Source organism: Nicotiana attenuata, unplaced genomic scaffold (genome assembly GCF_001879085.1).
Source record: "Nicotiana attenuata strain UT unplaced genomic scaffold, NIATTr2, whole genome shotgun sequence".
Taxonomy (NCBI): Eukaryota; Viridiplantae; Streptophyta; class Magnoliopsida; order Solanales; family Solanaceae; genus Nicotiana; species Nicotiana attenuata.
Genome location: NW_017671333.1, coordinates 172,901 through 194,606, shown reverse-complemented (window position 1 = coordinate 194,606; position 21,706 = coordinate 172,901). Strand labels below are relative to the sequence as shown.

Here is a 21,706-nt window from a genome sequence, read left to right as displayed (position 1 = left end):
CAAAAATACGAACCAAACCGACCTAAAAAATCGTATTACGTTTTTGGTTTGGTTTGGTTTTGGTTTTAGTAATTTTAAAAATTGATTCAAATTTGGTTTGGTTTATTTTAATACAGAAAAAAACCGAAAAAAATCGAACCAAACCGACTAAAGGAGTAGCTATTTCAAACTTATTATTACACCTATATATATGTATATTTTTATACAAAGTTTCAAAAATTTTGTGGTAAATGTTAATCGTTTGCACTTTTAGTATAGTTCTTTACCTTTACATTCTAGTTTGATTTTTAATTTTCTTTTGTTAAGTGTAAGAATCCATTTCGTGTTAAAAATAATATATTTTTAATTGAGTCATTAAATTAATTCATTACTATTTGATTCAATTATCATCAATATATCTTGGTAAATAATATATTTCTCAAATGGCAATTGATTTGATAGTGTTACGTTGAAAATGTGGTCGCTGGAATATGTGTTTGGTAGTGTATGTCTTATATTTAAGAAACAATCGACAAATAACCGAAAAAACTGAAAACCCGACATAAACCGAATCGAGGAAAAAACGACTTAGTTAGTTTGGTTTGGTACTAATATTTAAAAAACTAACTTACTTTGTTTGGTTTCTTTTTAGGAGAAAACCGATCCAAACCGAACCATGAACACCCTAACCTGCATGAATAACAAGATGTTTCGTGCACTATACTGCCTTAGTCAATTTGTAAAAATTACCTCATACCCCTTGTGAAGGGGAGCCATGGTATAACTAGTAAAATAGCTACCATGTGCACGAGTTCGAGCCGTGGGACCAGCCTCTTGTAGAAATGCAAGGAAAGATTGCGATAAACCCTTGTGGTCCGAACCTTCCCCAGATCCCGCACATAGCGAGAGCTTAGAGCACCGGACTGCCATTTTCTTTACACCATACCCCTCGTCCCCCTTAGACAAAGAATCTCATAGCCTGTTCGGCCAAGCTTCTTTTTTTTGTGTCAAAAGTGCTTTTTTGCCAAAAGCACTTTTGGTCAAAAATTAAGGTGTTGGCCAAGCTTTTAGAGGGAAAAAAGTACTTTTGAGGAGAAGAAGAAGCAGTTTGAAAAGTAGAAAAATATAGCTTCTCTCAAAAAACACTTTTCTGAAAAGCACTTTGAAAAAAATACACTTAGAAGCAGTTTTCAAAAGTTATTAACCAGACACTAATTACTGCTCAAAAATACTTTTCAAATTAATTAGTCATAACTTTTTTGAAAAGCACTTTTGGAAAAAGCACTTAAAAACTTGGCCAAACAGGCTATCAGAAAGTATTGGAGTGACAGTTTCGTAATTATATCCAACTCCATGACTTCTTCACTCTCCCATTATATAAAGCTAAATCCGCCATCTTTTTCAAAAATATTGCTTATAGAAAAAATGTCCGGTTATCCTCACAACCCCCCGGGTTACGGTTATGGCCAACGACCACCACCGTCTCAGCCGTACTCCTCCGCCCCATACGGCAGTGCACCACCACAAGGCCACTCCTCCTCTGCCCCATACGGCGGTGCACCACCGTCTTCAGCTCCACCCTACGGTGCTCCACCACAAAGCCACTCTCCCTACGGCGACCCAAATAAACCTCCAAAAGACAATACTCCACCATCCTCCGCCCCTTACAGCGGTTACCCAGCTCCACCACCACACTCGGTCGGTCCTTACGGGTCAAACAACCCGTTTGCGACTCTAACGCCATCTATTTTCCCGCCCGGAACCGACCCGAATGTGATATCATGTTTCCAAATGGCTGATCAGGATGGTAGTGGGTTTATTGATGATAAGGAGCTGCAAAAGGCGTTGTCTTCGTATAATCAGAGCTTTGGATTGAGAACTGTTCATCTTCTTATGTACCTCTTCACCAATACCAATCTCAGAAAAATTGGTACATTTTTTCTTCTTTGCTAGTGGCTTTTCAAATGAGTTTGAAAGTTTTATGCAGTGACTGTATAAATATTTTACACGATCAGTGTAAGTTATATTCACATCACACACTCTAAGGAACTTTAAAATGTGATATACTACTTTATTTTTTAGTTGTGCTGAAAAAATCTCAACTTTTTATATTTAAAAATAATTTAACTTTTTTCCCGAGTCGGAAGGAGTTTATATTTTATAAAATTTATCTATTATCTCATGAATAATAGTGTTAAAGCCAATCAATTTAATAATTTTTCTTCTACCAATTGGGACAAAGAGATATTTTACTTGTATTTTTTTTTTTTTTTTGGTGTGCTGAAAATGTTATATTAGTGTACAATTGAACTTGCAGGATGTACAATGCTTTGCTGAAGCTTTTTGTTAGCTTTAAAGTGTTTATTTTTATATTACTATCTTCTGTTTTTATTGATTTGGAATGGACTAGTTAAAGAACGTGTCTTTGGGATAAGCATTGGTAGTAAGATTATCATATTTAATAATAAGTTTTTTCTATAAGTACTTAGCCTGGCCATTAGTGGGGTCATGTAAACGCGTGTTGACTAAACATATAATTTTATAGAATCGAAAAAGAAGACTTTGTTTGCTAATCCACAATCCTTGTTTGGCCATCTGAATGTCTTGAATTCAACTGCTTTCTGCTTACTATAGTGACATTTCTTCCATAGTTAGACCTTGTTTTCTTTAATGATAAGTAGCTGTATTTCTTCCTGATGTAAAATAATTATGATAATTAATACATAAAGCAATTAAATAAAAAGCTCTCTTATTTAGTTGGCCTAGATTTGGTGTGAGCCTGTTTGTTTCTTGAGTTGATGCGAAGGATGTCTAGTGAGAGCCAGTAACCATTTCACCCACTTTTGGGGCCTGTAATTAAGCAGAGTTTCTTTACACCTTGCAAATATATGGTAGTCGGATTTAACTCATAGACATTGACATTCTAAAGAGGTTTTACATTATTGATGTAACTAAGCCTTTTGTAGTAGATTGTTTGCCTTATTTTTGAGATTATTAGTTTTTGGCCTGAAATGTAGTCAAATGGAGAAACATGATCAATCCGAATTCATGTTGCTGACCTTGTTTGGATTGAGACATAGTTGTTGTTATTGTTGTAGTATTAGTTCCATAGTTATCTTGACTTAATAGTGTGACTTCTTTTACAGTGTCTTATAGTTGAACTCATGTTAATCTTAGTAAGAAAATTGTAAGCAAGCAGATTACTTAATTTCTATAATTTCAATGAAGGAGTTTCAGAACTCCCATAATTCTGTTCCAAGGTCTCCAATACTTGAGATTTTTCAAAAAAGAAAAAGTTTCCAATATTTAAGTGTTAATCAAGAGGTATCATTTGTTCTGGTTGATCAAGTTTCAACATGTGGCATTCTTTTGAAAGATTAGTAAGACTGGATAATGTATTCAATTTCATTATTATTGATGATCAAACCTTTTTGTATGGAAACAGGTCCCAAAGAATTCACTGCAGTCTTCTATAGTCTTCAAAACTGGAGGGTAAGTTGAAGCAGAATTTCTCATTGTCACCTCTGTGTATTTCTTTTTTCTCAAATTTGACAGATGTGTTTCTTTATATTCTATCTTTTTTTTTTATGATCGAGAAATCTCCGAGGGTCAGTGGCATATGGTTCAGGATTCGGTGAATAATGGACGGCCCCTCCTCTATCCTTCTCCACTTAAATACTAGACTTTTAACTTTGTCAGGGTTCGAATAAATTGAACCCCCTACATGCTCCTAACCTACACATCACGTGCGGCACTTTTACCACCCCTGGGGACGTATTTTCTTTATGTGCTGTCTTATTGAAGCTTCTTATTTATGTAGGCAATTTTTGAGAGATTTGACAGAGATAGGAGTGGAAAAATTGATTCATCTGAATTAAGAGAGGCCTTACATAGCTTGGGATATGCTATATATGGTCCTGTTCTGGAGTTGCTGGTTTCCAAGTTTGACAAAACTGGTGGAAAGAATAAAGCCATTGAATATGATAACTTCATTGAGTATGTTTCCCCATTAATGCAACTGGTTTCATCACTTTTCTACTATCTATTTTTTCTGGCTTTCTCTATATTTTGCTAATTTTATTGTTCCTCCTTTTGTTTCATGGGCTTGATTTAGGTGCTGCCTCACTGTTAAGGTTAGCTACATTTCTTTGGCATCGAATACGTTCTTTGAGCCGTGTCTTTACAATAATACTCATTCTGTTTTATTTTATGTGGTATTCTTTCCTTTGTAGTCTATTCCAAAATGAATGACATCTTTTCATAAACACTGAACTGTCGTAACATATTTAAGACCATAAGTTTCAAAAGTCCATCGGAAACAACCTCTCTACCTTCACAATGTAGGGGTAAGGTATGCGTACACTACCCTACGCAAATCCTACTTGTGGGATTACATTGGGTATATTGTTGTTTTAAATTTCAAAAGTTTGCATTTCTTTCTTAAACTTTATGTTCAGTCAAACAGTGCCACATAAAGTAAAATGGAAGGAGTATTTAGTAACTCGGTTCTAACAAAGTCTTGTATATATGCAGGGATTGACAGAGAAATTCAAGGAGAAGGATACTACATATTCTGGCTCAGCGACATTCACTTATGATTCCTTCATGCTAACTGTTTTGCCTTTCCTCATTGCTTAAAGACATGTAAATTTCACTTTTCAATTGTCAGTTTGGTATTGACATGACCTTTAATTTCCTCTTGTAAATTGTTGTTATTTTTATTTGGTTTTTGAGACAATATGCTTCTGATTGTTTGGTTTGTAATATATCTTTAGTTGGTTGGACTGAGATATCAGTCTCTTGTAATAGCCACATTAGCCAGCCTTATGCAGTACTTGATAGTAAAAATAGAGTTTTGTATTATCAATTTTATGATTTGTTATTTTGATAAATATTGATCTTCCATTTGCCACCAGAGCTTTGGTTCAGTGATAAGAACGCAACTTTCAATTAAAATTGAGATTTTTGCCTATCCTTCTATTTTGCAAAAATAGAAACTTAGGTAAGTGCTTTCTAAACATATGTATAAAAAGAACATATTTCATTTAATTTAGCCCTTTATGGATGACAAGATGCAAGAAGCAAGGCTCAGATGATTCGGGCACGTACAGAGGAGAAGCTTAGATGCCCCGCTAAGGAGGCGCGAGCGGTTGGTTTTGGCAGGTACGATGAGAGGTAGCGAGCGACCTAATAAGTATTGGGGAGTGGTGATCAGACAGGACATGGCGTGACTTCAGATTTCCAAGGACATGACCCTTGATAGGAAGGTGTGGAGGTCGAGCATTAGCGTTGTAGGTTAGGAGGTAGTTGAACATTGTTTTTCTTTGTACAGATGTGAGGCTAGTCTCATAGGGTTTTGTCTTAGACTGCTAGTGGTTCAAGTTGTATTCACACTATTCTACAATTTTTCTTTTTACAGATGTGAGGCTAGTCTCATAGGGTTTTGTCTTAGACTGCTAGTGGTTCAAGTTGTGTTCACACTATTCTACTGTTTTTCTTTGTGCCAGACCTTATCTACGGAGTATTGTTAGTGCTTTGCATCTATTCTCTGGTTCTTATGTTGTTGTCAGTATTTCTATTATTTTCTGTCGATAGTACTGATAAATTATTTCTCTTTTCGTCTTCTTGAGCCGAGGGTCTTCCGGAAATAACATCTCTACTCCCTCGGGGTAGGGTTAAGATCTGCGTGCACTCTACCCTCCCCAGGTCCTACGTGCGGGATTTACGTTGTTGTTGTATGCAACACGACAATATGTAAATTTGCACACGTTAAGAGTTCGAATTATAAAAAGTAGGGGATATTTTTTCCATAGTCTCGCATTTTAAATTGTGCATTTACTTGGAGTTAGGCAAGAAATTTCACTTATTTTTTTAAGAAGGATAGCGACTGGCAGATCACGTCGTGCTCAATTAAATAAGGAAAAATTACGCTCAAATACAATTGATATCATGATGGAATTAAAATTGGCTCATATTTTTAAATGCTACCAAAACTAACCCACATTGTATAGGAAAAATTACGCTCAAAAACAATTGATACCATGATGCTACCAAAATTGACCCATATTTTTAAATACTACCAAAACTAGCCCACAATGTATATGATATATAAAAATTATTTCACCCTTTAGCCCTTATAGTTGCTAACAAGACAAAATAAATGATGAAAAGACTTTCCCTCTTTTCTCTTGTCTTCTTCGCTGCCTCATCACTCTTTCCATCATCTTCTCCATCAGAACCCCTTCCCTTATCATCGTCTTCCATTACTCTCTGTTCCTATCTTTTCACAGAAAATATTTTCTTACCTATTTCATTTTTTCTTTGTCACACCACAAAGATGTATCCTTTGAATTTGAATTGTAGTTTTAGATCTGAAAAAGCCATCTTCGTTGAAGTTCAAAGCTCCATGATATAGGCCATGGATGTCCCTGTGTATTAAACTCAATTGTGTGAAGAATTTTGGACGAAAAATTTTCGATTCTACTGCTGGGTTCTCAAAACACCGACTCGAATGTTTTGAAATGTTTTAATTCAAATAATACTGTGACTTCGTGCTTCAATTTGGATGGGTGTTAATTAATAATGATATTATTAATTGGTGAGGCAAATTTTTGGTGTTAAAATAGAGGTGTGGTGATGGACATAAGATGTTTTCTAGTTTAAATTTTGTATAATTGATATTTATACATACTTATACAATATTGTATAAATTATGTATAATTGTGTATAAATATGTATAAGTGTGTATATTTGTGTATAAATATGTATAAATATGTATATTTATGTATAATGTTATATAAATATAATTTTTTCATTATGCAATGTTGTGTGTATAATTGGCCTCCATGAAAGTTTGATAAGTTATACATTATTATATATATATAATGTACATGTACAATTAAAACTAAAATTGAAATGTTTGTATTTTATTCTTACTTTTTCTCGAAAAATCTATGTATAAAATCAACTTATTTGTATTTTTCTGCTATATTTCAAACTTGCAGCAATTTTTATTTTTTTTATTTTTTGATTTCTACCATTTGAAACTTGGGGAAGAAACAAATATAAGATTTGACAAAGATCCTTCAATAACATTAATGGTTCTAAAATATATCACTATTCTCATTTTATCATCTAAACAGTCTAAGTTTCCTCTAGAATTGTAGATGTTTCTACTGCTTCCACTTATATACAATTTTACATTAAGAAAGCAAATTCAAATATAAAAGCCTTATGTGTTTTCAGAATTTAAATGCCACCATTGAAGTTGGTTGTTTCAATTGAAATCTGTGCGAAGCGTAGGAATTTATAAAGAAGGAATAATAGCAGTAGTTGGTGATGGAAAAAAGCTTTTTTAGGACCTTAGTCTTTTATCTTTGGGCTATAAATTTGTAAAGCTGTAACTGGGCTAACTAATTGCAATATATGTGTATGAATTGTACTAGTGTGTAATTCTCCCATTAAATAATAGAGTTTTGACTACGATTTGGTAAATGAAAGCCACGAAAAATTCATGGAAAATCAAACATAGGGGAGTTGAGAAAAATCGAAAAATCAAATGTAAGGTAGATATCAAATCAATATGTATATGGTTTGATTTGGTGGTATTAAACAGGAAAAGACCAAATTAAACCGACATATGAATATGTTTAGTTTTAGTTTATACTGTGCATGTGTTTTTATTTTCCATTGGAGATAATTTTGAGTATTAATTGGTTCTTGTAATTTGATCTTCTGGTTCAAATGGCACTTCCCCTTTTGCCCTTCTTATAACTTAACAAGGGATTGAGGACTATAGAGGCAATTTTCAATTGACCAACGCGATGTATATATCATTTATAAATTGCAATATATGAATCGCATTTGTCTCTTTGTGTTCAGATACGAATTATAAGTCGTATTCAATGATTACGTTTTATATGATGCGGTATAAGTCTCATTATCCAACTCCGATCTATAAGTCCGGTATGCATAGTTGCATTCAGTGGTAGCAAAATGGATAAAAGAAAAAAATTATCCACCCATATTATCCATTAAAAAATGGGTTGGATAATGAACTTTTTAAAAACGGGTTGAATATGCGGTGGCGGATCCAGATTGTTCCTTGTGGGTGCTCAAGCACCCATTATTTTTGACCAGATTTAGTAAATTTACATAGGCAATTATAAAAATATTTAGATAAATATTGAGTGACCACCCACAATTAAACTTGTTTTTCCTCTTCTTTTAGAATTTTTATCGGCGAGCACCCATAACTTTAAAATTCTGGAACCGCCACTGTGAATATGAATAAGAACCATATTATCCATTTAGAAAATGGATAACCAATGAGTTCCTCAAGTTTGGGAGACTAGGAATTCTCCCAAAAGTGATAATATTCAATAAGCCATAGATAATATAGATATTCATATTATTCGCCGGTTAACCCATTTTTTATCTGTATAAAATACGGTCGAGTCAGATAATTTATCCGTTTTTACATTACCCTTCTTTGACATGTCCCATATCCGGCCCTGCGCTCGTTTGCCGCCCCTAGTTGCATTTACCATTGCGATTTACGTTGATAATTGCTACATATAAGTCGCTTTTAATAATTGTGATTTAAAGGTCGAATTCTTTTGTTCGCTTCAGTTTTTTCTCGTCTCTCGATTTATGTTTTGGACTTCCTTGTTATTTATATATAAATTTTCGTTAGAAATTTAACTCTTCATTTATTATTCTTTGATAGAGAATGACTTATAAAATAAATAAAAAGGCTTCTCCTCTGATGGTAATACCTTATATAATTAATGATTGACAATTTCTTGGATACATGTAGAAATTCACTAATGCATATTTGTACTCAATAATCCTTTATCAATTGAATTTACATTGAAGGATAACTCATTCCTCTTTCTAGAAGAAACTTTTATTTATTTGATAAAGAAATCATTCTATGCTCTCTATCCAGTTACAAAAGAAAAGCTAAAATTATGGTGGGAAAAATTATATATAACGAATGAGGTGTCATTAGCCAACGTAAAACACATTTAAAAAATAAAACTTAAAATACTTATTTGGCAAATGCGACTTAACAATTACATTTAGCATATGCGACTTATAAATAGCAACATTCAACATATGTGACACATGACATGTATAATAACAGTTCTGTCGAATCTTTCCGTTATGATTTATCCTTAAGTCACATTCCACGAATGTGTTTTGCATGTTTTTGAAATTCTCCTAAAAATTACACATTTCTGCGAATTTTGCAGGCCAAATGTGGATATTGAGGGGGAAAATCATTTTAACGCTTCTTACCAAAGAGGACTACAATTCCATGGTCCAACCCGACATTTCCATTTTGCAAAAATGATTTCATCTGAGTTCTCTCAACTTTTAGTTGATGTTCTCTCAGCAGTAACTCCTAAAACATACTCCCTTCATTTCAATTAAATGAAGATGAGGTAGTTAGGCTCGACATAGAATTTAAGAAAAATAAAGCAGACTTTTAGAACTTGTGATCTTAAAAGCTTAAGGGTAAAATCTTTGTGAAGCAATGACATTTGCGTGATTATAAAAGATTCTCATTAAGGATAATATAGGTAAAATGAAAAATTTAAAATTGAACTATTTCCGAATTTAGAAATGTACCATTTATTTTGGAACTGAGTAAAAGAGAAAGCACCTAATCTAATTGGAAACGGAGGGAGTAACTTTTAGACCTTAGGCAACCAAAAGATTAAAACAAAAAGGCTATCATTCGATTTTCCAAAATAATCATCGACCTGAATGAGCAGCATATAATTACATAAAAATATACATCTGAAATAATGGCTGCATGCATGCAACTGAAATTTGCGCTAAATTCTCTCGTGGCTGAGCATTTTGCAGCAGCTCTAGAAAGTTGGTCTGAACTTTATTCTCAATATCAACCAGTTGAAATGACGGTTGAATTGCCATTTGAGGGATTATACTAATACATCGTGTTCACAGATACCTGCAGGCCTCTATCACAATGAATCTACTCAAACTCGAGTGCTTCCACGATATGAAATTACGGGTTCAAGGAAATAGGCATTTCCATCTTCCTCGACCAGAGTCACTGAACATCCTGATGTGCCTTGCAACATTGCATGTGTGACTGCACAAGCAACTTCTTCAATGACATGTCTTGGTCGCAAGTAAATTCATAAATATACAGCTCTTATTGCCAATTATCGTCCGACAGCTCCACTGGACAAGCAGGAGCCGAACTAATCAAAGCTTCATCTTTGTACAGAGCTGCAGGCACCATCTCTAATTCTAGAGATATGTAAAAGTACCATAGGCGTACATATCTTTTACCATCGTGGATGTGACTCTCCATAGGTTCTCCAATACTCCTGTCCATAGCGCTTGCTACTGCTTCTTCCAAATGGAGAACTGTAAAAGTTAGACTGTCTCCTAGACCAGTTGGTCCTCTCAAATGGAGAAGAGTAAGAATCAGATGGTCTGCAAGAATCACTGTTTCTCATACTGTCCCTTTGAACATCCCTCATTTCCTCTTCTAAATCATGCTTTGAACGCTGCAACATGGAAATAATACAAAATTTACTTGCCCACATAGCAAAAAAAAAATACTCCCTTTCTCCCAATTTATCTGACCTACATCCCTTTTCGTTTGTCCCAAAAATATGATATCCTTCCTTACATGGCAAAGTCAAGAAAAAACAAATGTTTATTATACAATACTGCTAAAGTGACATTTTTATTCCTTTTCCACATTTTCAACCATTACTTTAAGATATATTTACCAAATTCATTAAAATATCATTCAAATATTCTCATCATAGTATAGTTCATTCAAATGTTATTTTTTTCCAACTCCTGAAAGAGTAGGTCATACAAAAGAGAGGAGGGAGTATCAGACAAGTCACAATGACCAAAATGGAATCTTGCACATAAAAGAATGACACTATTGGAAATGAAGGGAAGGGGAATTATATATTAATGAGATAGAGCTTTCCCAAGAATGATGTCCAGAATACTTCATAATCAATCATCTCTAAATTGAACCAAAACAGTCGTACGATATTTCTTCTGATTGACGAATATGAGCTATATTAGGTCTTTTCCTAGTTGGTTCTGCAACAAATGCTTTTCAACATACTTAATAATCATACTATTGTTTTTTAAGTAAGTAACAAAATCATACTGTACTATTCTAGGAACTTATTTTCAAAACGACATTACATAGAGTAAGGTGCAGTATCTGATAAGGGTGCGGATATAGGTATCAGACTTGCCTCAATGAGAAGCATATGATCATTGTTGAGCATAACAAACAAAAATGTAATCGTGTTACTGTACCTTGTCGGAATCTGAGAGTACAGCATATGCCTCCCCAATCAATTTGAATAGCCTATCAGCATCCGTGCGAACAGTCTCAGAGATCTCTTTCCACAACCCTCCATCATCCACAGCATCACTCCTTGCCAAAATTTGACCCGCCTACATAAGCAATATAAAATGAGTACAGAAGCAACTATTAACTCAACCTCTAAACTTCGAAAAGCTTAAGACTTGGACCTTGTCAGGATGATGTCTCAGGGCTGCTTTCCTGTATGCCTTCTTGATGTCAGATTCCGTATCAGATGACTTGATTCCCCTGCCAGAGAGAATTCAAGATCACTAACATCTAAAATGCAGAGAATATTTCACAGATGTTCAGAGATCAAAGGTTACAAGAGGTATACACTAGATCCAGCTAACTACAACACCGGAGTATCATCTAGCAGATGCAAGATCTTCAAGTCAGAACATTGACTATTTGAATCTGGTAGATGTCAATGCAGAACTAGGTTTCTCAACTTGTGATAGTTTTTAACAGAGGAAACTTATTCATAAAATGTGAAGGATACAACATCAAATGCAAGAAGTTAATGCACAATTTATATGAGAGAAGTACTGTACCAACCACATAAAGCAGAACAAGCATTTTCACAGACTATATACAAAGATGGCAGTATCTATTTTCTATGTGACAAAGGCCCGCTCCTTCATGAAATAGCATCTTTAGGATCATCCCCTCAATGTTTATCACAATGTTTCCTTCTTCCAGACACCACTCTGTGGAATTTGTTCGAAATATAGTGGAGACACAAATATTATACTCTCTATGTCCCAATTTACGTGACACTCTTTCCTTTTTAGTTTGTCCCAAAAAGAATGTCACTTTTCTATATGTAGAAATATAGTGGAGACACAAATATTATACCCCCTATGTCCCAATTTATGTGACACTCTTTCCTTCTTAGTTTGTCCCAAAAAGAATGTCACTTTTTTATATGTAGAAACAATTTAACTTTAAATTACACTTTTACCCTTAAATATAATTTATAGCCACACAAATATCTAAGGTTTGTTTTAGGCCACAAGTTTCAAAAGTCTTCTTTCTTTCTAAAACTTTGTGCCTAGTCAACCACATAAATTGGGGCGGAGAGAGTAATGATTAATGCAAGATTACACTTAAAATTTGACCTCAAAAGGTGAAATAAGAACAATAAAGGAACTACATTAAAAGATTTCAAGTATAAGAAACAGGGGATAACATATGATTCTAGTACAATGAAAAGAAATCTTTCATTTGGAAGTGTTACGTAATACAAGGACAGTGAAGAAACAAGGACATTCGACCTGGAAATGATGAAATATTAAATAACCAAGTAAAGAATGGGAATCCTCGGCACTTTTACGAGCTGCCTCCAATTCATTTATTTTCCTTGGGAAGTGTTTTGGTGGACCAAATCATATTTATGAAGATATTCAACAGTAATTAGGAGATTTGAACTTACAAGATAAGATAAAGATCTAATGGAGTCCCTCTTTTAGCCTTCTCCTGAATTGACAAAATCTGTCGACGAGTTCGCTTTGCTTCTTTAGCACTGCTTCCATTTGACTTATCTAGCGCCTCAGATTGTCGAGTCCTTTCTTGTGATTGAGTCTCCTGAAGGGATATGAGCCTCTCAAGATCATTTATAGCATGCTCATAGTCTCTAATCATTTCATGTAAGGTAGCCCTCCTTGAAACTGCCTGCCAAATTCAGAAGACCAATCAGATTAGGTAAAACTCCAATTTCGGACACAAATAACTAATATAACTGTGGCAGTATGGACAGCATAACTATGTTAGAGTCTCGAGCAGCAGCCCTCCTATAAAATATCAACACTAAAATTGTGTCTGAATCAAGAGTAGAGCATCCATGATAACTACAACTGAGAGGAGTAGCAATCTAAACTGACCCCGCAACTTTGGCAAGTATTACTACCATTTTTACTTTCAAAGTTATCTTCCACAAAGGGACAGGGGCATGTTAACTTAAGCTGAAAAAACACTAAAATTTCCGAAAAATCTTGCGCAGTTAATGTTGATCAGTGTTTAAATAGTGGAGACACAATAAATCGTCCTTATTGTTGATCAGTGTTTAAATAGTGGAGACACCTTTGAGCAAACAAACCTTTGTGTAGTTCTTATCAAGAGCAATGGCAACACTGCAATCTGCAATGGCATCAACAATCTGACCAAGAGCTTGGTGAGCAGCCGCTCTATTGCAGAAACAGATAGCTGTAAAAGGACGCGACTCAACGCCGCTGGATATAGCGGCACTATAATGGTCTATTGCTTCCGTATACTTTCCAGACTTAAATGCCTCATTTCCTGCTTTCTGTATATGGAGAGGAAAACAATGAACTTCTTCAGAAAAGCAAGTAGTTGACACACAGATTCAAGCTGTAAGAACCACTAGCAAGAACCAGTTAAATTCTAACAATACACCGACGAAGAAATAATGATCAGTAATTTTGGTCAACCCATTACCACATAGATACCTAAATAACAGGTGACATACCTTGCAACGCAAAAGTTCACGGATAGTGGCTGCTAGAGCAGATGATGATTCCTGGGTCATGTTTCCAGATCTACAGAAAAGAGGAGCAAAATTCTCAATATCATCCCTGAAATTAAGAAGAGGAAGAGAGTTGAAAGTGCTTCTAGAAGTTCGAATTTACCTTTTCCCAACAGAAACCACTTCCTCTTGTTTCTCAATTAAGTTAAGAGCCACCTCAAACTTTCCAAGATGGAAGTACGACCTGGACATGAGGCGCCATCTCCAAAGCTTCATAGAGGAGCTTTTGCAATTGAAATCATTCAAGTTTGCAAAGTCAGAGGTAAAATTCTTTTCAGCAATATCAAGAGTATTCTCGCATAGCTCAATCACTTCATTATACATCTGCAGCTGTAGAATATTAAAGTAATGACACAGATAATTCAGAACCAAGTAGCTATAAGTTTGAATGATTCAAAAGTTACCTAGTTCGAAAAGAAAAGAAATTCGAAATCTATAATAGCACAAACCATGCAAAGAGCCTCTCCTTTCATTTCAAGTAATTTTTCTGAATAGCAGCTGATAGACAAGGCCTCATCGATAGTTCCAAGTGCATTTTTTGCTGCATCTGAAGTTCTTTGTTGCAAAAGTTCAGCACACCGATGCATATGTTCAGATACTTTCTGCCACCAATAAATAACCAAACCAGAAGTTCACAAAAATAAGATTGTAAAGAAAGAAAGTAAGAAACAAATAAATTGCAGTAATCCCATTTAGCACATTCCTTTCTCGTTCGTTCACTGTGCCACTTTTATCACGGAAGAGCTCAGAACCCAATCCGGGGTTATCAGCTTTGCAAATTGTTCTTTACTTTTCCTTCCTTGAGGAGAAGAAGAAGTTGTCAAATTGAACAATATAAAATACATATCCTAACCATGCAACTCAAAAGGCCCAGACAATACATATGTTATGACACTGTTTATTCAGTGTGTGAGAGACAGCCATATCTTACAGTTCCAATATGTATCTTAGAATTCTCATAGGACATGCAAGGTTCATCGATCCTAAACCTACAGGGGTAGCATCAAATCCAGGTTGGTTCATGGTAATGATGATATTGATCTTGGAGATGGATAATAAATCTATGTCAAAGTCTTTAAATATAATTTCATTATTTTTTGAGGTGTTTTTGTTTTATACTATCACAGATTTATTTTCTGTATTTTAAATTGATTATGCATCTTTTTTATCCGATCCACCCAGCCATCCCAATACATATGATGGTCACCAAATCATATCATTATTATCAAAATCCAATGCAGCTTATAAACCAGGACACCATCTAAGATATGCTCTGATTTCACGCATGGAATCGGTAGAACCAGAAGTAGGAGAGTTGATTCACACAATTATAAAACAAAAAATAAAGTAGGAAAATTCCAAAGGAACCAGAAGTTATTATAAAGTAGGGCCAATTTTCATTTAGCAGATTTACCTAAAGAGGATTAACGGAAAAAGAAGAAGCTATTCCTAACATTTCTTCATGACTTCCACATTCCCTCTTGATAATTTTGCCCAACAAATATGCTCAAAAATATTTAGTAAAAACTAGTAAAATTCATCACAATCGGATGACTGTCACACTGTAATATTTCTTTCAGTGTCATGAAATCAGGGCCGTGTACTCATCAACAATATCTTTACTACCTTCACTCAGAATGGTTCGGGGAAGTTAAGAGGACAAGGAAAGATGCCCCGGTCAGGAGATGTGAGGGGTTGGCCTTGGGAGGTGAGAGGAGGGGTAAAGGTAGGCCAAAGAAGTCTTGGGGAGAGGTGATCGGGCGGGACAATGGCGCAGCTTGAGCTAACCCAGGACATGACCCTAGATAGAAGGGTGTGGAGGTTGAAGATTAGGGTAGAAGGTTAGTAGGTAGTCGTGCGTTTCCCTTTGTCTTCTCTAGTTCGATAGTATTAGTGCTAGTACGGTACCCTTTTTTCCTTAGTTTGCTATATTCGCATGTCTTGTTCCGTTATTACTTGCCATCGGTAGTTCCGTAGTTTGCTAGCAGTACTTCGTTCATATTCTCGTTTGTTGCCTTGGATTTAGTTTTCTAAATACATTATCTTGCTATTACTTGTTACCGGTACCCCTTTCATATTCTATGTTGCTATCTTCGATTTAGTTTTCTAATTATTTGTCTTGCTATTACTTGCTATCAGGGCTTCTTTCACCTTCTTTAGCCGAGGGTTTATCGGAAACAGTCCCTCTGCCTTTCCAGGGTAGGGGTAAGGCTGCGTACACCATAGCCTCCTCAGACCCCACTTGTGGAGTTATACTGGGTGGTTGTTGTTGGTGTACCTTCACTCAGAAGGGCACCTCAAAAAAGAAAATTATTAGTGTCTTGGCTAATGGCAGAGCTTTATTAATCAACTAGCTAATGCCGGTGACACTAGCAGACTTTGTGCCAATAAATACAAAACTGTGCAGAAATTTGTATAGAATGATCAGTGTAGCTTAGAGACAGGGGCGGAGCTAGCCATCAGTTCAGCCGAACCCAGTAGCTTTGGTCCACACTTTGTATTTATCTTATGAAATTCATTAAATATGTATTAATTATGAATTTATAACCCAGTAACTTAAAAGTATTAGAACCCCGAACCCATAACCTTCAAATCTTGGCTCCGCCTCTGCTTAGAGACATCTTACAAACAAAGGAAGGAAATCAAGTTCCTTGTCAACAATGTTGAATGTCTGAAACTACATCTATAGACCAGCACATGCTTCACAACCCCAATAGAACTCATCATCAACAGCTGCCGATCTTATTATTTTAGCATCTCTTACTGAACCACAAGCATTTTGGACAAAGGTCCTAAGCAGAGATCTTACTATTATTATATTTTTCCTTTTTTTTTTTTGATAATTGTGGTGTCAGCTTGTGCACACCTCGACTATTCTTACTATTCTAAATCAATTAATTGGCAATACTGCATACATTCTCCGCTCAAATTTGATTAACCTAGTTTGACTAGCATGTTGATTAAGTGTTTCATACGTGAAAAAGTAGAGTTGCATATGACAACAAGTCATGCCAAGTTCAGGCCACATAGAGAAGTATTGGTGTCTGGTTCACATTACTTTGTATTACTAAAACTCAGAAGAGTTCGCATACAAAGAAATAATTATGGATTTGGAATAGTTAGAGCATCAACTCCATGGGAAAAGCAAAAATTGGTCACCTGTGCCTTTTGCAAGCCATCTGCTGCATCAATTGTAATTCTCCTATCCAGGCACAAATTTATTCTTGATTCCAAGGAATTGTTGTAATACTGAATTGCTTCTTCAACCTCGCCAAGAACCAGATAACAACTGGCATCCAGAGATAGTCAAGATATATAAGTTCGTGAACAAATAATTCACTCAACAAGAAAGAAAAGATAACACTTTTAAAAGAACACGCAGCATTCACTTCAAATACTTAAACTTATAAACAAGAATTATGAGATCGGATATAGTTGGACCTCTTCACCACTTATCTCTTTGCCCCATTTGGAAGAACACATCCAGTTTTAGTTCAAATACAGGAGAACTATTTACTATTCTCAAAGGTAAAACGATGTCTGATCAAGGACTCACCGAAGAGCATATTCCCGATTTTCTACATATACCAAAATTCCAGCTTTCTCGCATAATTTCACTCAAAAAATAATTTATCATAAAATTAGTATACAGAGATTCAATAGATAATTAGAGTGGTCTAACTTGTTGCTATCACCCGGTAAAATTGTCTAGCTAGAAGACTATGACCATATTTTACAAGACGTTTCTATCAGTATTAGATACCGCAGATTCTTCAAATACTTAAGAGTTATCAAGAACTAAGAGACATCAGTTGCGAGATGTAGAGCCCTTACTTTGCTGCTCTTAGTTTTACTTTAAGAAAGTTAGAATCTAAAGCAGCTGCAGATGAACAATCACTGATGGCTTCCCTCATCCTTCTAAGTGACATTCGCGTGGCAGCTCGGTTGCTGTAGCATAACACAAGAGCCTCCAGGCAAGAGGCTGGAATTTCTGTAGCAGAGACTGATTTGATACCCTTAGTGTAGAAATCCTCAGCTTGCAGAAGATTTCCAGCCTTATAAGCTTGGTTTCCCCTGTCACAGATAAAATCTTTGTAAGTATGAAGGACAATTTCATATTGTTTAATGCCAGGATCTGATACTTCGAGAAAAAGCCAGGACACAACCAGAATGATGAAATTACTGCAGCAAAAGTGAAAAGCAAAAGCTCAAAGGAAATCTTGCCATGCATAGCAATTCATAATTGAGAGCCTCGGAGATATTAGCACCTGATCCGCCACTGTTCACAGGATTCACAATCAGTGAGGCCCAGCTTCCCATGATCTTCATCAGCTTTCGACACATGAATCCCTTTACTCCGCACATGAGATTTAACTCCGCTTTGGATGTCTTCTGAACAATTGCGACCAGAGGAAGAATGTTGAACTGCATCAGACGAAAACTCGACTTTCCTGTGATTTAAGTTGTTTGAACCACTATCAACTTTCAACTTGTATTTCTTCCTATACTGGCGCCTTATGGATGATAACCCATCTTGTGCCAAGGGTGAAGTATAGGAACTAGAATCTCTCTGAGTATCAGAGTCTTTTCCAGAATCAGACCCATAATATTTCTCATTTCCTTCTCCACATTTCTTCTCAGACTCATTGAAAACAGGTGCTTCTTTGGGAGCAACCACATCCTCCTTAGTTTCAGTAGCCCCAGTAGAATAACCAGCAGATGTTGAAGAATTTGTATCCTGATATGGTGAAAAATCCATAGGTGAACAACATCCAGGAGACTCATTATTGTGCTTAGAACTGCCTTCGTTGGACGAATCAGTCTGCCCAGCCAACTGCTGTGCCAAGGTTCGTTGCCTCAATGACTTCTTCTTTTTCACTTTTTTGTTCCTCAATCTGCTACTTGTTCCACAACCCAACTTATCATTTACTCCGGAAAATAAATTTGCAGTAAAAGAAAACGATATATTAGAATTAGATGCACTAAAATCAGAAATGGGCGTCCCAGGTACAAATGGTGTGCTTGGAAAGCTGAACTCTTCCTTTTTCTCATCTTGATGGCCAGGAGGTGCTTCCGCGGTGTCAACTTTGTGCTGGGAACCAAAAACCTCTGGTGTAAATAATGGAAAGGGGATCTTATCCCTCTCCGTGTCACTATTTAGACTATTCTGCAGTAATTCATTCAACGTACCGGTCGTAGTGTTAAAATTTATTGGCTGATTTTCCTTCCCAGAGGTTCCTGCTGAGAAGCAAAATGAATTTACTTGCTCACTGGAAAGACCAAATTTAGCATTTGTATGCACCGTTTCTCCAGGCATCCTTTTGTCCTTGATTCCCTTTAATGAACTAGCAAAACTTTCACCAATTTCGGGTGCACAAGCTTTCTTAGCATTTGGTTCGCCATCAGTTGTATCAGCTTTAGCAACACCACAGCCACTACCATGATCTTTCAAATTCAAATCCTTGGGCTGATCACAAGGATTACGCATGGTGCTTTCAGTTGTAACATTTGATGTTTTTTGGTTAAGTCCGAACACAAATACATTCTGGATGTCGACACGTGACTTTTCATTCATGTTATTGGTCTTCTCAGCACCATTAACCTGTGCTGAATGGCCAATGTTCAATGAATTCATCTCATCAGAGAGTTTAAAAATGGGGGCTTTTGGTAAATCAGTGTCCACAACATTCCTACTACTTGAAGTAAACTTGAGCTTCCCATCAGCACCCAAGTTACTTTTTTGAGCACTCCAACAACCATTGTGATTTTGGGTCTTCTCACTATTAAAATCCTCCACATCTTCAGCAAGCTTTGTATTTTCATTCACTTTGTTTTTTCCTTCAATGCCACTGCCAAAAGCAAAAGTGCCCGTCGATTTTGGACCCTGAGATTCTGACCCCCTATCTGCTCCATCTTTATTACACACTCCATTCCCCAAGTCAAAGTTAGGTCTACTAGCACCAAACACAAAGTTAGCTTTCAATTTATCCGACTGCAATGTACTTCCAGTAGCAAATTCCCCAAAGTGGAAACTACCCGATTGCTCACTTTTACGAGACTCACTTTGCTCGACCTTTGGATCAGTAGCTGACTCAAATTCATTAACAACAAAACTAGAACTGACATTATCAAGATTCTTGACCTTGATGTGATCAACTTGCGGTTTCCCTACATTGCCATTAGACTTCCTCTGCCCAAACTCTAAACTCGACTTTATATTACTATCACTCTCACTACAAGCAGGCGCCTCATTCAACACATTTGGATAGGACCCCAAGTTATTCTTATTTATTCGATCCTCATTCTTGTTCTTAGAGTTAAATTTCAAGCTACTCGTAATATTATTAGCTCCAAAAACAAAACCCAAATTCTCCAAATTCGAATAATAATTCTTACTAGCACCAAAACCCTCACTGCCAATTTCTGCTCCTGAGGTCGAAGCAAAATCACTCTTATTAGCACTAAAAACAGCACTAAAATTATCCAAATTCGTATTCAAAGTAGAATCACTCTTACTAGTAGCACCAAATACAAAACTCACATTGTTAACCGGGTTAACCGGATTAAACTTCAAATCATTCGGGTCCACATTTCGAGGACCCGATTGTTTCCTCATCTTCACAAGTCTCGGCTTTCGCCTTGATCGACCCGAACCCGGTTTGCAATCAAAGCCTGCATCGAACTTAGAGCTATTAGGATTAAAGTTAGGGTTAGATGATTGAACGGAGGAACTGATCGGAGAATGAAAATCTGCGGCGGCGGCTGCCGACGACATAATCCGATGATGATGAAGGGTTTTGAGATGTGAATAAAATCGCAAATTTGGGGATTTATGGTTTTTTGATTTTTTTTTGGATGAATGCTAAGAATAGTTTTTTGCTTGGTAATGAAGAAAAGGGGAATATTTGAGAGAGTTGAAAGAGACAGTTGTGAGTGTTCTGGGTTTTTGTAGAGAGAGAGAGAGAGAGACAGACAGAGAGCGGGGTAAGGGGGTTTAGGTTGGAGTTTGAAATTGTTGGTGGGTTGGAGGCCGTTTTTAGGATCCTATTTAAGAAATAATATAAATTACTAAAATATTTAAAGTTTTTGGATAGTTGTCAAATATTGTATTGTATCGTATTGTTATTTTAAATACAATATTTATTTAAATTATTATTTAAATATTATTATATCGTATCGTTAAAATCATTGTTACGTAACGACGTAAAGTGTCACTTTATGGAACGGCGAATTTGGTGTGATGGCATCATTTTCTTATTTTTTTCTCTTTTATTGTCTTTCCTTATTATTAAATAATCATTTTTTATTCTTTACCTTACTTTTTTATATAATAATTCCACTATGTATCCTATTTTTTCTTAGTAATGTTGCAAGTTTATTCTTCATGTTTTTTGTGCGTGACATCATGAAATAATGGCAAACGATACAATATATCCAAACATTGCATTCGTTAAATAATATATTATAATACAGTACAATACAATACGATAAAATTATGAAACGATATATAACAACAATCCAAATAAAACGTGTGAATTTAATGTTGAAATTATCATAGTTTTCAAGTTTAGACACTCTAGTCTGAAGTTGAACTTTGTCAAAGCTTAACTTTAACGTATTGCTAAGAAATACAAGTTCAAATAACTTCCTAGTTATAAAGATTGTAATTTTTATTTTAACCTAATTAATTAACAAATACTAAAAGTAGTAAAATTATCAACTAACAAGACTAAGGGTTGGAGATAAAATTAAGGAGGTGTCACGACCCTAAATCCCAACTCGGTCGTGATGGCGCCTCT

At 35.7% G+C, this 21,706-nt stretch overlaps 2 protein-coding genes across 2 annotated transcripts; one reads left to right on the top strand and one right to left on the bottom strand.

Moving 5' to 3' along the window:
* The first annotated feature begins 1,369 nt into the window (after window positions 1-1,369).
* LOC109207626 (probable calcium-binding protein CML50) lies at window positions 1,370-4,894 on the top strand. Its single transcript, XM_019370575.1, has 5 exons — window positions 1,370-1,909; window positions 3,425-3,471; window positions 3,800-3,975; window positions 4,094-4,112; window positions 4,513-4,894. The coding sequence occupies exons 1-5, from the start codon at window positions 1,405-1,407 to the stop codon at window positions 4,615-4,617; spliced, it is 852 nt and encodes a 283-aa protein (XP_019226120.1). The 5' UTR covers window positions 1,370-1,404; the 3' UTR covers window positions 4,618-4,894.
* Window positions 4,895-9,669: 4,775 nt separating this feature from the next.
* LOC109207625 lies at window positions 9,670-20,913 on the bottom strand. Its single transcript, XM_019370574.1, has 11 exons — window positions 18,176-20,913; window positions 17,742-17,981; window positions 17,067-17,196; window positions 14,357-14,509; window positions 14,011-14,237; window positions 13,851-13,920; window positions 13,461-13,667; window positions 12,798-13,036; window positions 11,533-11,611; window positions 11,314-11,454; window positions 9,670-10,529 (listed from the first exon to the last, which is right to left on the bottom strand). Exons 1-11 carry the CDS (start codon window positions 20,680-20,682, stop codon window positions 10,305-10,307), a joined length of 4,218 nt encoding a protein of 1,405 aa, XP_019226119.1. The 5' UTR covers window positions 20,683-20,913; the 3' UTR covers window positions 9,670-10,304.
* Window positions 20,914-21,706: the final 793 nt, after the last annotated feature.